This window comes from Oncorhynchus mykiss, chromosome 1, assembly GCF_013265735.2.
Source record: "Oncorhynchus mykiss isolate Arlee chromosome 1, USDA_OmykA_1.1, whole genome shotgun sequence".
In the NCBI taxonomy this organism is placed as follows: Eukaryota; Metazoa; Chordata; class Actinopteri; order Salmoniformes; family Salmonidae; genus Oncorhynchus; species Oncorhynchus mykiss.
The window spans coordinates 85,848,118-85,864,349 of NC_048565.1; the positions used below are offsets into that span (position 1 = coordinate 85,848,118).

Sequence of the window (16,232 nt, forward strand, 5' to 3'; positions counted from 1 at the left end):
GTCAGTGGGGTCATCCTGACTGTCTCTATCAACGTCAGGGGGGAAATCTAGAGCCTCTCTGAGGGCGTTGGACCTTTTTAATAGCTATGGGGCAGAGTTGATAATATATGTAAAGAGATAGTAGTTTTCTCGTTTAAATAAGTATTGTGCTTGCTATGTTAATGATTGACACTTTTTTCACGTTTTTATCAGACCAATTGTGTTTATCTGACTGTTATTGAAATGGTCTAACAATAATAACACGATCAATTGTTGACTAAAGTCAAGCAGATGAATGCACAGTGTATTATTATAGGAAAGCATATCACATATCCGTGGTGGTAGATGGCCTCCCTTATCACCGCACAAAAATAATTGGGCCAGTTACGTAAGTGACAAGCTTCCATGATCAATGGGAAGTGTGAGAATCAAAGTGATTAAGTAAAGTGAGCTTCACTTTCAAAGGTTGGTCATTTTAATTCCCTCCAGTGTTCGGCTCTCTCTCACACACACAGGGACGACCATGTGTTCACGGTCCAGATAACAGCACCTGCTATTTACAAAATAAATCATGATAAAGGAGACATGCCAATACTAACTGCTACAATACAATACTTCATACGTAGCTAACTGCTACAATACCTCACACGTAGCTAACTGCTACAATACAATACCTCACACGTAGCTAACTGCTACAATACAATACCTCACACGTAGCTAACTGCTACAATACAATACTTCACACATAGCTAACTGCTACAATACAATACCTCACACGTAGCTAACTGCTACAATACAATACCTCACACGTAGCTAACTGCTACAATACAATACCTCACACGTAGCTAACTGCTACAATACAATACTTCACACGTAGCTAACTGCTGAAATACAATACTTCATACGTAGCTAACTGCTACATTACAATACCTCACACGTAGCTAACTGCTACAATACAATACCTCACACGTAGCTAACTGCTACAATACAATACCTCACACGTAGCTAACTGCTACATTACAATACTTCACACGTAGCTAACTGCTACAGTACTTCACATGTAGCTAACTGCTGAAATACATGCTAAGCCGTCTTCAGTAGGCTCCAAGCACTGGTTTCTTTATTTTATGTTCTTTGTTTTATGTCAGGGGCCGAGCACAGTATTGAACAAATATTGTACCATATTTAGCTAAATATCTAATTACTATATTTTATCTCCAGCTTTTAGAATGGGCCTCAAATGTTATCCCATCCTCATCTCTTGGCCCTTGTTGAACACTTTCTCTCCAGAGTTGGGTTTATTTTTAAGTTACTGGCAAAGCCTGTTTCCAATCACATTGTTTGTACTTGTACTTAAGGTCTACCCATTCCTCTGCCCAACAGTATCTGTCCCTACAGCTCCTATTTATTACATCACAACTCCTTTCATTTCCTTCTTATCCATGTAAACTCCCTACCTTTCCCTTCCTGGGACCGGCTCATCAGGTAAGACTGGGGATTCCCCAAACTCTGACAATAGGAAAACTCTGAATCCTAAGGGCAATCTGACCGTCTCCTATCTCTCCTCTTTTCTCCTCCTCCTCCTCCTCTTCATTTCTGCCTCTCCTCCTCTCCATTTAGAGCTGAATAGAGCAACTGACTGGCCACTCTCTTAGGCTCTATCCCAAATTGCACCGTATTTACTATAGAGTGCACTACTTATGACCCAGACCCATAGGGCTCTCATCAGAAGTAGTTTAGATTGTAAGGACTAGAGTTCCATTTGGACAACAGCCTTAGCCTGTCATGGATACCTCAGCCCTCCAGCCCTGCAGACAAGTGAATTACACAGTTTACCCACTTCTTTTCAAATGCTATTTTCTTCTTGTCTTTCTTTTCTGTTGCACTGTGGCGACTGGAGAGCCGCTTAGCTATTACCCATGATTCTCCTTGTCTGCACGCGCACACACACACACACACGCACACTCACACATAATGAACCTTCTTTAGAGCTGCAGCGACAGTCTCAGACGTTTTGCATGGTTAGTTCGTCGTGGGATTTCTGTGACTTGGATCTTCTTTTCTTTGCAGACACTTTGAAGTCACCTTAAATCTCCTGGCCAGATTCAGTATATGATAGTCAAACTGTTTCTCTATCGTGTTGGTTAAAGTTGTGGTTTTCTTCCTTAATGGTCAGTCATTCTTTTATTTGTTTAAATTTTAAAGAAAACAGCAGCAGTTGCTAGCTTGCCCATCCAGTCCCTCACCTCTCTGTCTTTAAAACACATGATATATATATATAGATGGAAGCTTACAGTCCATTAACTGTGACTAAAACATCCTATATTAGGTAGATACTTACACTACATATGAAATGTGTTGATGCTAAGATAGAAGGCTGCAGTACATATGAAATGTGTTGATGCTAAGATACAAGGCTGCAGTACATATGAGATGTGTTGTTGCTTAGATACAAGGCTGCAGTACATATGAGATGTGTTGTTGCTAATTTACAAGGCTGCAGTACATATGAGATGTGTTGTTGCTAAGATACAAGGCTACAGTACATATGACGTGTTGTTGCTGATACAAGGCTGCAGTACATATGAGATGTGTTGTTGCTGATACAAGGCTGCAGTACATATGAGATGTGTTGTTGCTGATACAAGGCTGCAGTACATATGAGATGTGTTGTTGCTAAGATACAAGGCTGCAGTACATATGAGATGTGTTGTTGCTAAGATACAAGGCTGCAGTACATATGACATGTGTTGTTGCTGATACAAGGCTGCAGTACATATGAGATGTGTTGTTGCTAAGATACAAGGCTGCAGTACATATGACATGTGTTGTTGCTAAGATACAAGGCTGCAGTACATATGAGATGTGTTGTTGCTGATACAAGGCTGCAGTACATATGAGATGTGTTGTTGCTAAGATACAAGGCTGCAGTACATATGAGATGTGTTGTTGCTAAGATACAAGGCTGCAGTACATATGAGATGTGTTGTTGCTTAGATACAAGGCTGCAGTACATATGAGATGTGTTGTTGCTAAGATACAAGGCTGCAGTACATATGAGATGTGTTGTTGCTAAGATACAAGGCTGCAGTACATATGAGATGTGTTGTTGCTGATACAAGGCTGCAGTACATATGAGATGTGTTGTTGCTGATACAACGCTGCAGTACATATGAGATGTGTTGTTGCTGATACAAGGCTGCAGTACATATGAGATGTGTTGTTGCTAAGATACAAGGCTGCAGTACATATGAGATGTGTTGTTGCTGATACAAGGCTGCAGTACATATGACATAACACCACATAAACTCAGCAAAAAGAGAAACATCCCTTTTTTAGGACCCTGTCTTTCAAAGAAAATTCCCATGCTTGTTCAATGAACCATAAACAATTAATGAACATGCACCTGCAGAACGGTCGTTAAGACACTAGCAGCTTACAATTAAGTACAATTAGGTGGGCAATTAAGGTCACAGTTATGAAAACTTAGGACACTAAAGAGGCCTTTCTACTGACTCTGAAAAACACCAAAAGAAAGATGCCCAGGGTCCCTGCTCATCTGTGTGAATGTGCCTTAGGCATGCTGCAAGGAGACATGAGGACTGCAGATGTGGCCAGGGCAATAAATTGCAATGTCCGTACTGTGAGACACCTAAGACAGGGAGATGGGACGGACAGCTGATCGTCCTCGCAGTGGCAGACCATGTGTGAACAACACCTGCACAGGATCGGTACATCCGAACATCTCACCTGCAGGACAGATACAAGATGGCAACAACAAACACCTGAGTTACACCAGGAACGCACAATCCCTCCATCAGTGCTTAGACTGTCCCCAATAGGCTGAGAGAGCCTGGACTGAGGGCTTGTAGGCCTGTTGTAAGGCAGGTCCTCACCAGACATCACCGGCAACAACGTCTATGGGCACAAACCCACCGTCGCTGGACCAGACAGGACTGGCAAAAAGTGCTCGTTACTGACGAGTTGCGGTTTTGTCTCACCAGTTGTGATGATCGGATTCGCGTTTATTGTCGACGGAATGAGCGTTACACCGAGGCCTGTACTCTGGAGCGGGATCGATTTGGATGTCTGTCATGGTCTGGGGCGGTGTGTCACAGCATCATCGGACTGAGCTTGTTGTCATTGCAGGCAATCTCAACGCTGTGCGTTTCAGGGAAGACATCCTCCTCCCTCATGTGGTACACTTCCTGCAGGCTCAGCCTGACATGACCCTCCAGCATGACAATGCCACCAGCCATACTGCTCATTCTGTGCATGATTTCCTGCAAGACAGGAGTGTCAGTGTTCTGGCCAGCGAAGAGCCCGGATCACAATCCCATGGAGCACGTCTGCGACCTGTTGGATCGGAGGGTGAGGGCTAGGGCCATTCCCCCCAGAAATGTCCGGGAACTTGCAGGTGCCTTGGTGGAAGAGTGCGGTAACATCTCACAGCGAGAACTGGCAAATCTGCACTGCAGTACTTAATGCAGCTGATAGCCACACCAGATACTGACTGTTACTTTTGATTTGGACCCCCATCCTTTGTTCAGGGACACATTATTCAATTTATGTTAGTCACATGTCTGTGGAACTTGTTCAGTTTGTCTCAGTTGTTGAATCTTGTTATGTTCATACAAATATTGACACATGTTAAGTTTGCTGAAAATAAACACAGTTGAAAGTGAGAGGTTTCTTTTTTGCAGAGTTTATTACGTGTAGGTATGCAGTAGGTAGGTATGCAGTAGGTAGGTATGCAGTAGGTAGGTATGCAGTAGGTAGGTATGCAGTAGGTAGGTATGCAGTACATTATGACATATGAGTGGTGTTTAAGATTCTGTCGACTGTGACTTCACATTGGAAGTTATCCAGGGATCAGCCCTATCCACAGTGACAGTGACACAGCTTTCTACTTTACAAGAAGAGTTGTAGGCTCTTTCAGTTACCGTGACACAGTTAGCCCGAGGCTGGGTTCCTCTATGGCGTTAACAGCCCCTCTAAGGCACATCAGTCAGGACAGGGCCACTTAAAGTTCCATTCTGGGATTTGAAAAACAACACAACGGTAGCCCTGCCACTTGTTTTGATATACAGCTAAAGGATGGGCTAGGGAAATGTAACCCCTCCCAAATTCAAAAGGAATTAATTTATAAAATGTTTTTTTTTATTAAGAATCCATAGGTGCATATCAACAATTGGAATGACCATTGAACATATTCTCAGATTGTAGTCTTAAGTGAGGACAGGGCCATCGTTAGTTACACAGTTGCACAGCAAGTGCTTTGCTTGGGTAATAAGACTGCATGCAATTATTTGTATTTATTATGGACCCCCATTAGTTCCTACTAAGACAGCAGCTACTCTTCCTGTGGTTTATTATGGATCCCTATTAGTTCCTGCCAAGGCAGCAGCTACTCTTCCTGTGGTTTATTATGGATCCCCATTAGTTCCTGCCAAGGCAGCAGCTACTCTTCCTGGGGTTTATTAAGGATCCCCATTAGTTCCTACTAAGACAGCAGCTACTCTTCCTGGGGTTTATTAAGGATCCCCATTAGTTCCTACTAAGACAGCAGCTACTCTTCCTGGGGTTTATTATGGATCCCCATTAGTTCCTGCCAAGACAGCAGCTACTCTTCCTGTGGTTTATTATGGATCCCCATTAGTTCCTACTAAGGCAGCAGCTACTCTTCCTGGGGTTTATTATGGATCCCCATTAGTTCCTGCCAAGGCAGCGGCTACTCTTCCTGTGGTTTATTATGGATCCCCATTAGTTCCTACTAAGGCAGCAGCTACTCTTCCTGGGGTTTATTATGGATCCCCATTAGTTCCTGCCAAGGCAGCAGCTACTCTTCCTGTGGTTTATTATGGATCCCCATTAGTTCCTACTAAGGCAGCAGCTACTCTTCCTGGGGTTTATTAGGGATCCCCATTAGTTCCTGCCAAGGCAGCAGCTACTCTTCCTGTGGTTTATTAGGGATCCCCATTAGTTCCTGCCAAGGCAGCGGCTACTCTTCCTGGGGTTTATTATGGATCCCCATTAGTTCCTACTAAGGCAGCAGCTACTCTTCCTGGGGTTTATTATGGATCCCCATTAGTTCCTACTAAGGCAGCAGCTACTCTTCCTGTGGTTTATTATGGATCCCCATTAGTTCCTACTAAGACAGCAGCTACTCTTCCTGGGGTTTATTATGGATCCCCATTAGTTCCTGCCAAGGCAGCAGCTATTCTTCCTGTGGTTTATTATGGATCCCCATTAGTTCCTACTAAGGCAGCAGCTACTCTTCCTGGGGTTTATTATGGATCCCCATTAGTTCCTGCCAAGGCAGCAGCTACTCTTCCTGTGGTTTATTATGGATCCCCATTAGTTCCTACTAAGGCAGCAGCTACTCTTCTTGGGGTTTATTATGGATCCCCATTAGTTCCTACTAAGACAGCAGCTACTCTTCCTGGGGTTTATTATGGATCCCCATTAGTTCCTACTAAGACAGCAGCTACTCTTTCTGGGGTTTGTTATGGATCCCTATTAGTTCCTGCCAAGGCAGCGGCTACTCTTCCTGGGGTTTATTATGGATCCCCATTAGTTCCTGCCAAGGCAGCAGCTACTCTTCCTGGGGTTTATTATGGATCCCTATTAGTTCCTGCCAAGGCAGCAGCTACTCTTCCTGGTGTTTATTATGGATCCCCATTAGTTCCTGTAGTACTGTGCGCCTCCGGTAGTCTGTTCTGGACTTGGGGACTGTGACTAATCCTCTTGTGGCATGTCTTTTGGGGTATGTATGGGTGTCTGAGCTGTGTGCTCATTGTTTAGACAGTGTTAGGGAAGATTCAGAATTTGTTGGTAACATATGTTAGATGTTTTATATTCATCAAATGTGTGTAAGTTAATTCTCATCAGAATGGTATTTTTGTGTTATTCTGTGGTGAGGTTGCAGTTATCTGTTCTATGTCAAAACTAAGTTGCCTGGGCCGCTGAGAGGGGAGAGGTCAAAGTGTCATCATGTGTAAACATATCTTTCACTCTCTACCTTTCCCATAGTGGGGAAAGGAAGGTTGCAGTGTCTGGAATCATTCTATGCTCCCTCTTATGTTGTTTCTATCTTAACCTATAGCCTCACCCTCCTCTCCGTGAGCTTGTCCAGGAGGTTGTATTTTGAGTTGGTTGTATCTAAATGACAATTTGATATATGCCTGTTGATTTGGAGGATTGGTTTATGGTTCTGGGGTTTGGGAAAGGAGACAAAGCTGAACGATGAATTATGTCTATGCTGTCTTATCCTGTGTGTGTGTCTTTACTATAAAGGACCTCATTTACAATGTGGAAGGGGCTCTCAGAGAATTCACGGAGAGACACTGAATTTATCTGAGAGTCACAGGGTTGTGATAGAGCTCATATAATTAAAGATGGACTTTGATAACTAACTCTAACTTGTGTGTGTGGTTTGCTCCCATCATTTGGTAAATAGAGGAAATTTCCACGACAACAGACACCTCAGTACATTCAACTTGTCAACTCTTCTTACAAAAACAAGTAGTGATGAAGTCACTCTCCTCCACTTTGAGCCAGGAGAGATTGACATGCATATTATTAATGTTAGCTCTCCGTGTACTTTTAAGTGCCAGCCATGCTGCCCTGTTCTGAGACAGCCGTGCTGCTCTGTTCTGAGACAGCCGTGCTGCCCTGTTCTGAGATAGCCGTGCTGCCCTGTTCTGAGACAGCCGTGCTGCCCTGTTCTGAGACAGCCGTGCTGCCCTGTTCTGAGACAGCCGTGCTGCCCTGTTCTGAGCCAGCCGTGCTGCCCTGTTCTGAGCCAGCCGTGCTGCCCTGTTCTGAGACAGCCGTGCTGCCCTGTTCTGAGACAGCCGTGCTGCCCTGTTCTGAGACAGCCGTGCTGCCCTGTTCTGAGACAGCCGTGCTGCCCTGTTTTGAGCCAACTGCAATTTCCCTAAGTCCCTCTTTGTGGCACCTGACCACACTGCAAGTGATTGCTTTGTCACACTTAATCGTACACACACCGCCACTCTGTGTTTCTTATGGACTTTCATTGACAGTTGAAACCTTCCAACTCACCCTGTTGTTTCTTACAACAACGTTTCTTCAACATAGAAAACAAAACCTACACGTGAATACCTCCATATTCCCATTTCATGGAATACATTGCTACATACTGTAGTGAAGAACTCTCATTTTAAGTGAACTCATAACTAGAATAATAACATTGACTAAAAGCAAAGATATTCAAATATAATAATGGCCTGAAGATGTTCCACCCCCCCCGAAATCCTTTTACAGGGTCCAATCACACTGCTTCATCTTAACCTCGCAGTGACACTTGATGCAAACTTAATTTACTTAAACCTGTTCCATCTGCCTCGCCTTGGATTGAGAATATCGCCCGTGGACACAGTGTAGTTAGTTAGTTGTTACTTTGCCAGTTCTCCAACCCCTCACACATTGACTCATACATAAGAGCGTAGTCTAATATAAATGCATTAGGATGCTGGATTCACACCAAGTTCTGCTGTTTATCTCCCTTCCCTGCTTTTGGAGTTATAATGTCAAACCCCTTTCTGACTCATAAGAAGGTACTAAAAGCATTCGTATGCTAAGTACATGCAGATTTCTGTTATTTGGTTTATGAGTGCTTTACTTACATTCCATTAACTGTTGCATTGTATGATGGTAGTCTAAAATACATGCAGATTTCTGTTATTTGGTTTATGAGTGCTTTACTTACATTCCATTAACTGTTGCATTGTATGATGGTAGTCTAAAATACATGCAGATTTCTGTTATTTGGTTTATTGAGTGCTTTACTTACATTCCATTAACTGTTGCATTGTATGATGGTAGTCTAAAATACATGCAGATTTCTGTTATTTGGTTTATGAGTGCTTTACTTACATTCCATTAACTGTTGCATTGTATGATGGTAGTCTAAAAAGACATGCAGTAGGATGCTAGGTTCTTATTTTCTTATTTCCGTGTTACTTTCCTTTCTAAAAGTGTAAGAAGGTACTCTGAAACCGACAACCGTTAGAATATCAATCTCAATGACAACCATTAGAATGTCCATTTCTGGTCTGACTGGTCTTCTTACTGCATTTGGTTGATAATGGCTCCTACTTACATCCCATTAACTGTTGCATTAACATCATGGATCAAACGGATGCTGCAGGGCCTGTAATTAATGTCGGAGGCGTCTCTTGGGGCTACCTTGTAATGGTGGCGGTGTTGGGTCACTACCAGTTAGTATAATGCCGTTAATTGCTCCCAGAATAAGATCCTTTAACATTTTAAAGACATAATGGCTGCATTTTCACAGGAAAGCCAATTCTGATTGGTCAATAGACCAATTATTGAAAAAATTATCAGAATTGGGCTGCCTGTGTAAACGCAGCCATAGTCACTTCAGTGAACTCCTAAGGCTGGCCATGTTGTGCTGTTGAAACATATAAATATACATAGAAATATATGCTTGTTTTTGTGTCATTTAATATACATTTGCCATTCCAAACACACAACACTTGAAGTCTAAACTAAGTTTAGAGAACTAAGATTATCTCTTGATGTCAAACTAATGCAGTTTTAGCAAAGACTTAATTATGTTCTCTCCATTTTTTTGTTTTCTCACTTTTTCAGACGAATGCACAGTGACGAGGTCGTACCTTTTCCTCCACAAGTTCTGGTTCTTCAGTACCATCTACTACTTTGGTAACTGGGTGTTTATCGGGGTATGTGTTGGAAACTCAAAGATTCGGTTGACATTGTTCTTGCAAAAATGTCACAGATGGTGTAACTATAAGTGCAATTTATAGTGTAAAGGCAGATCAGATTTACTGAGTACTGCTGAGTCTGCTAGAATTATAGCTGCAATTCATTGATTGATTGGTTAAATTGTTTGGACATTAAAGATGACCGCCATACTAGCGTCCTACTTAAACTGCATACGCATGTATTTAAACCGCGTACTCATTTACTTAAACTGCATACTCATTTACTTAAACCACATACTCATTTACTTAAACTGCATACTCATTTACTTAAACCGCATGCTCATTTACTTAAACCGCACACTCAAGTACTTAAACCGCGTACTCAAGTACTTAAACCGCATACTCAAGTACTTAAACTGCGTACTAATTTACTTAAACCGCAAACCAATTTACTTAAACCGCGTATACATTTACTTAAGCCGCGTACACATTTACTTAAACTGTGTACTCATTTAAACCGGATACTCATTTACTTAAACTGCATACTCATTTACTTAATCTGCACACTCATTTAAACCGCATACTCATTTACTTAATCTGCATACTCATTTATTTAATCTGCACACTCATTTAAACCGCATACTCATTTACTTAATCTGCATACTAATTTATTTAATCTGCACACTCATTTAAACCGCATACTCATTTACTTAAACTCTATACTAATTTACTTAAACTGCACACTCAAACCGCATACTCATTTACTTAAACTGCATACTCATTTACTTAACCCGCGTACTCATGTACTTTAACTGCGTACTAATTTAAACCGCATACTCATTTACTTAATCTGCATACTAATTTACTTAAACCGCATACTAATTTACTTAAACCGCATACTAATTTACTTAAACCGCATACTCATTCACTTACACCGCATACTCATTTACTTAAGCTGTAATCATTTACTTAAACTGCGTACTCATTCACTTAATCTGCATACTCATTTACTTAAACTGCATACTCATTTCGGCGTTTGATCTAGTAGAATTCATTGGTCTTTTCTGACTCACGTGTTAGACGACAGCTGATAATCAGATAAATTGACCTGCTGTACTATTTTCTACATTTCACATACTAGAAAACTTTACTTTTTCACATATTATTTATATAGTACGCTAGTATGGGTATTGGGAGATGGCCCATGACTTATTTCCATACGTTCCATGTTTTCCACCTGTAGGTTCTCCTCATTGACCTGGTGGTGTTTGATTGTAAATGTCCATGTTTTCCACCTGTAGGTTCTCCTCATTGACCTGGTGGTGATTGATTGTAAATGTCCATGTTTTCCACCTGTAGGTTCTCCTCATTGGCCTGGTGGTGATGATTGATTGTAAATGTCCATGTTTTCCACCTGTAGGTTCTCCTCATTGGCCTGGTGGTGTTTGATTGTAAATGTCCATGTTTTCCACCTGTAGGTTCTCCTCATTGACCTGGTGGTGGTGATTGATTGTAAATGTCCATGTTTTCCACCTGTAGGTTCTCCTCATTGGCCTGGTGGTGTTTGATTGTAAATGTCCATGTTTTCCACCTGTAGGTTCTCCTCATTGGCCTGGTGGTGATGATTGATTGTAAATGTCCATGTTTTCCACCTGTAGGTTCTCCTCATTGGCCTGGTGGTGTTTGATTGTAAATGTCCATGTTTTCCACCTGTAGGTTCTCCTCATTGACCTGGTGGTGATTGATTGTAAATGTCCATGTTTTCCACCTGTAGGTTCTCCTCATTGGCCTGGTGGTGTTTGATTGTAAATGTCCATGTTTTCCACCTGTAGGTTCTCCTCATTGACCTGGTTGTGTTTGATTGATTGTAAATGTCCATGTTTTCCACCTGTAGGTTCTCCTCATTGGCCTGGTGGTGATTGATTGTAAATGTCCATGTTTTCCACCTGTAGGTTCTCCTCATTGGCCTGGTGGTGTTTGATTGATTGTAAATGTCCATGTTTTCCACCTGTAGGTTCTCCTCATTGACCTGGTGGTGATTGATTGTAAATGTCCATGTTTTCCACCTGTAGGTTCTCCTCATTGGCCTGGTGGTGATTGATTGTAAATGTCCATGTTTTCCACCTGTAGGTTCTCCTCATTGACCTGGTGGTGGTGATTGATTGTAAATGTCCATGTTTTCCACCTGTAGGTTCTCCTCATTGGCCTGGTGGTGATTGATTGTAAATGTCCATGTTTTCCACCTGTAGGTTCTCCTCATTGGCCTGGTGGTGATTGATTATAAATGTCCATGTTTTCCACCAGTAGGTTCTCCTCATTGGCCTGGTGGTGATTGATTGTAACTTTCCATGTTTTCCACCTGTAGGTTCTCCTCATTGACCTGGTGGTGATTGATTGTAAATGTCCATGTTTTCCACCTGTAGGTTCTCCTCATTGACCTGGTGGTGATTGATTGTACATGTCCATGTTTTCCACCTGTAGGTTCTCCTCATTGACCTGGTGGTGATGATTGATTGTAAATGTCCATGTTTTCCACCTGTAGGTTCTCCTCATTGGCCTGGTGGTGATTGATTGCAAATGTCCATGTTTTCCACCTGTAGGTTCTCCTCATTGGCCTGGTGGTGTTGTGATTGTAAATGTCCATGTTTTCCACCTGTAGGTTCTCCTCATTGGCCTGGTGGTGATTGATTGATTGTAAATGTCCATGTTTTCCACCTGTAGGTTCTCCTCATTGTCCTGGTGGTGATTGATTGATTGTAAATGTCCATGTTTTCCACCTGTAGGTTCTCCTCATTGACCTGGTGGTGATTGATTGTAAATGTCCATGTTTTCCACCTGTAGGTTCTCCTCATTGGCCTGGTGGTGTTTGATTGTAAATGTCCATGTTTTCCACCTGTAGGTTCTCCTCATTGGCCTGGTGGTGATTGATTGTAAATGTCCATGTTTTCCACCTGTAGGTTCTCCTCATTGACCTGGTGGTGTTTGATTGTAAATGTCCATGTTTTCCACCTGTAGGTTCTCCTCATTGACCTGGTGTTGATTGATTGTAAATGTCCATGTTTTCCACCTGTAGGTTCTCCTCATTGACCTGGTGGTGATTGATTGTACATGTCCATGTTTTCCACCTGTAGGTTCTCCTCATTGACCTGGTGGTGATGATTGATTGTAAATGTCCATGTTTTCCACCTGTAGGTTCTCCTCATTGGCCTGGTGGTGATTGATTGTAAATGTCCATGTTTTCCACCTGTAGGTTCTCCTCATTGGCCTGGTGGTGATTGATTGTAAATGTCCATTTTTTCCATCTGTAGGTTCTCCTCATTGGCCTGGTGGTGATTGATTGTAAATGTCCATGTTTTCCACCTGTAGGTTCTCCTCATTGGCCTGGTGGTGATTGATTGTAAATGTCCATGTTTTCCACCTGTAGGTTCTCCTCATTGACCTGGTGGTGATGATTGATTGTAAATGTCCATGTTTTCCACCTATAGGTTCTCCTCATTGACCTGGTGGTGATTGATTGATTGATTTTAACTTTCCATGGTTTCCACCTGTAGGTTTTCCTCATCGGCCTGTTGGTGTCATGTTGTAAGGGGAAGAAATCAGTGATCGAAGGCGAGGTGGAGGCAGATGACTCTGACATGAGTGAAGACGAATATGTCCACTGACAAGACCACAGCCTGCCAGACCTGGGTTCAAATACTATTTGAAATGTTTTAAATACTTTTGAGCATTTGCTTTAGCCTGCCTGGGAGTGCCGGGTGGGTGGGGTTTGCATGTTCTGGACTTTTCTATTGGTTCACCTGCAAAAGGCAAGCTTATCAAATACAATTGAAGTATTTTAAATCATTTTAAACAGTGTGCCCTAATGAATATGACCCAGGTCTGCTACCTGCATGTACCAGGACACATTTAATCCGGATTGGTTTCTGTTACAGCTGGTTTGCTATAACATAAGAATTTAACATTTGGATTGTTCATACAAGGCAGTAAAACTTTAATTTGAACTGTTGTTTTCTGGTTTCTGCCTGAGATTGGTTATAATATTCCACAACGTTGTGTTGATACTGATGTATTATAACAGGAGAGGGTGATTGTGAGGTTGCTTTTTTCTATTAGGGCAACTTTTTGTTTTTTTGTTCAGTCAAGTGTCTTTGTTCAAAGCAGTATGTAAAACCCTGATTGCATCCCAAATGGCACCCTATTTCAAATATAGTGCACTTCTTTTGACCAAAGCCCTATCGGACCCTGGTCAAAAGTAGTGCACTATATAGGGAATAGTGTTCCATTTGAGATGTAGCCCTCTTTGTATTACTATGGGTATGTGCCTGTTGTTTCAAATGTCATCTCCACCAATTCCATGTTTTTATGTTTCCAAAAAGAAAGATTTAGTGTTACAAAATTCTGGTATATTTTCCAAAATGAGAGGATTCTGAATTTCCTGCTTATTTCCCCTCACTATTCTGGGAATCTTCAAATGGGGACGAAAAAGACAGAAAAATCAGGTGATTTGTGGAAAGTTCCCAACATTTTCCAACCCTAAGAAAGATCCCTGGTTGAGAACCAAACGGTGAGTTATTCAACAAGCCTGTGGTACTGGATGTTTTGGATCCTGAAAAGACAAGATGTTGTTGGGGAAACAGTCCAGGATTACTTTTTTATTTGAACTCAGCACATTTTTGTTGACATGTACATTTCTGTAATATATGGCTGGATAAATGTTTATTTTAGCCTTTAACAGATGTATTATTTTTAAGATTACTAACTTAGCACATTCAGCATGTTAACTTACAGCAACAAATATGGACTTGTATTTGATACCATATTGATAATGCACATTGCTGAGTTAAAATATATATTATCTTATCCCTGATTTTGGTCGTGTTTGGTTGGGCTTAGCTTGACTAACTGTTATTGCGTTGATGAATTGATTTGCTGTAAAGTTCTCTGAACATGAACTCAGCATAATATCACTTGACTACTGATCACAATGTCAATTTCCGTTATGAATTTGGAATAAAATATGAATTCTGAATTGATTATTGCTATGTTTATGTTGTTAATCTATCAATTTCTAACGTTAATTCAGGGATTGCTTTGGACCTTGAACTTGGGGTTGGCGTAGCCATTTGTTTTTCAAGGAATAGACATTAGTGATATTTATTGTGTCCTCTTTAAAACTGTTGATAATAAAGAGGCTGGCCCATCTTATTTTGTGTGCCATGCACTTTTCATCACTGCAATAGATACCATCGATTTAATCTGTCACAGTGGTCATTATTAGCCTACAAGATGGCATGTAGCTGGCTTCAGTACAGTATATATAAAAAAAAGTGCTAACTCATTGCAGGCTTTAGTATTTATATACCTTCTAGTCATCACCACGGTGACGCTTAATCAATGGCTTCTAGTACTAATGCCTGTACACATATATACAATATGTAGGATCAGCATAATGGTGATCCCTGGGGCTACATACTATAGATAAAAAGACTGGTGTTAACTCTCCACTATCTCCATACACAGTGGTGATCCCTGGGGCTACATACTATAGATAAAAAGACTGGTGCTAACTCTCCACTATCTCCATACACAGTGGTGATCCCTGGGGCTACATAATATAGATAAAAAGACTGGTGCTAACTCTCCACTATCTCCATACACAGTGGTGATCCCTGGGGCTACATACTATAGATAAAAAGACTGGTGCTAACTCTCCACTATCTCCATACACAGTGGTGATCCCTGGGGCTACATACTATAGATAAAAAGACTGGTGTTAAGATGTTAACTCTCCACTATCTCCATACACAGTGGTGATCCCTGGGGCTACATACTATAGATAAAAAGACTGGTGTTAACTCTCCACTATCTCCATACACAGTGGTGATCCCTGGGGCTACATACTATAGATAAAAAGACTGGTGTTAACTCTCCACTATCTCCATACACAGTGGTGATCCCTGGGCTACATACTATAGATAAAAAGACTGGTGTTAACTCTCCACTATCTCCATACACAGTGGTGATCCCTGGGCTACATACTATGGATAAAAAGACTGGTGTTAACTCTCCACTATCTCCATACACAGTGGTGATCCCTGGGCTACATACTATAGATAAAAAGACTGGTGTTAACTCTCCACTATCTCCATACACAGTGGTGATCCCTGGGGCTACATACTATAGATAAAAAGACTGGTGTTAACTCTCCACTATCTCCATACACAGTGGTGATCCCTGGGGCTACATACTATAGATAAAAAGACTGGTGTTAAGATGTTAACTCTCCACTATCTCCATACACAGTGGTGATCCCTGGGCTACATACTATAGATAAAAAGACTGGTGTTAACTCTCCACTATCTCCATACACAGTGGTGATCCCTGGGGCTACATACTATAGATAAAAAGACTGGTGTTAACTCTCCACTATCTCCATACACAGTGGTGATCCCTGGGCTACATACTATAGATAAAAAGACTGGTGTTAAGATGCTAACTCTCCACTATCTCCATACACAGTGGTGATCCCTGGGGCTACATACT

General features: G+C 41.6%; 1 protein-coding gene across 3 annotated transcripts in view; it reads left to right on the top strand.

Moving 5' to 3' along the window:
• The window catches only part of LOC110514631 (lysosomal cobalamin transport escort protein LMBD1), a 221,406-nt gene extending 206,515 nt beyond the window's left edge, over positions 1-14,891 (top strand). For all 3 annotated transcript variants that reach the window (XM_036987666.1, XM_036987670.1, XM_036987674.1), the window contains 2 exons: positions 9,616-9,707; positions 13,241-14,891. In XM_036987666.1, the coding sequence (XP_036843561.1) occupies positions 9,616-9,707; positions 13,241-13,351 (203 nt within the window). In that variant the 3' untranslated portion in view covers positions 13,352-14,891. The remainder of the gene's footprint in view (positions 1-9,615; positions 9,708-13,240) is intronic.
• The last annotated feature ends 1,341 nt before the right edge of the window (positions 14,892-16,232 follow it).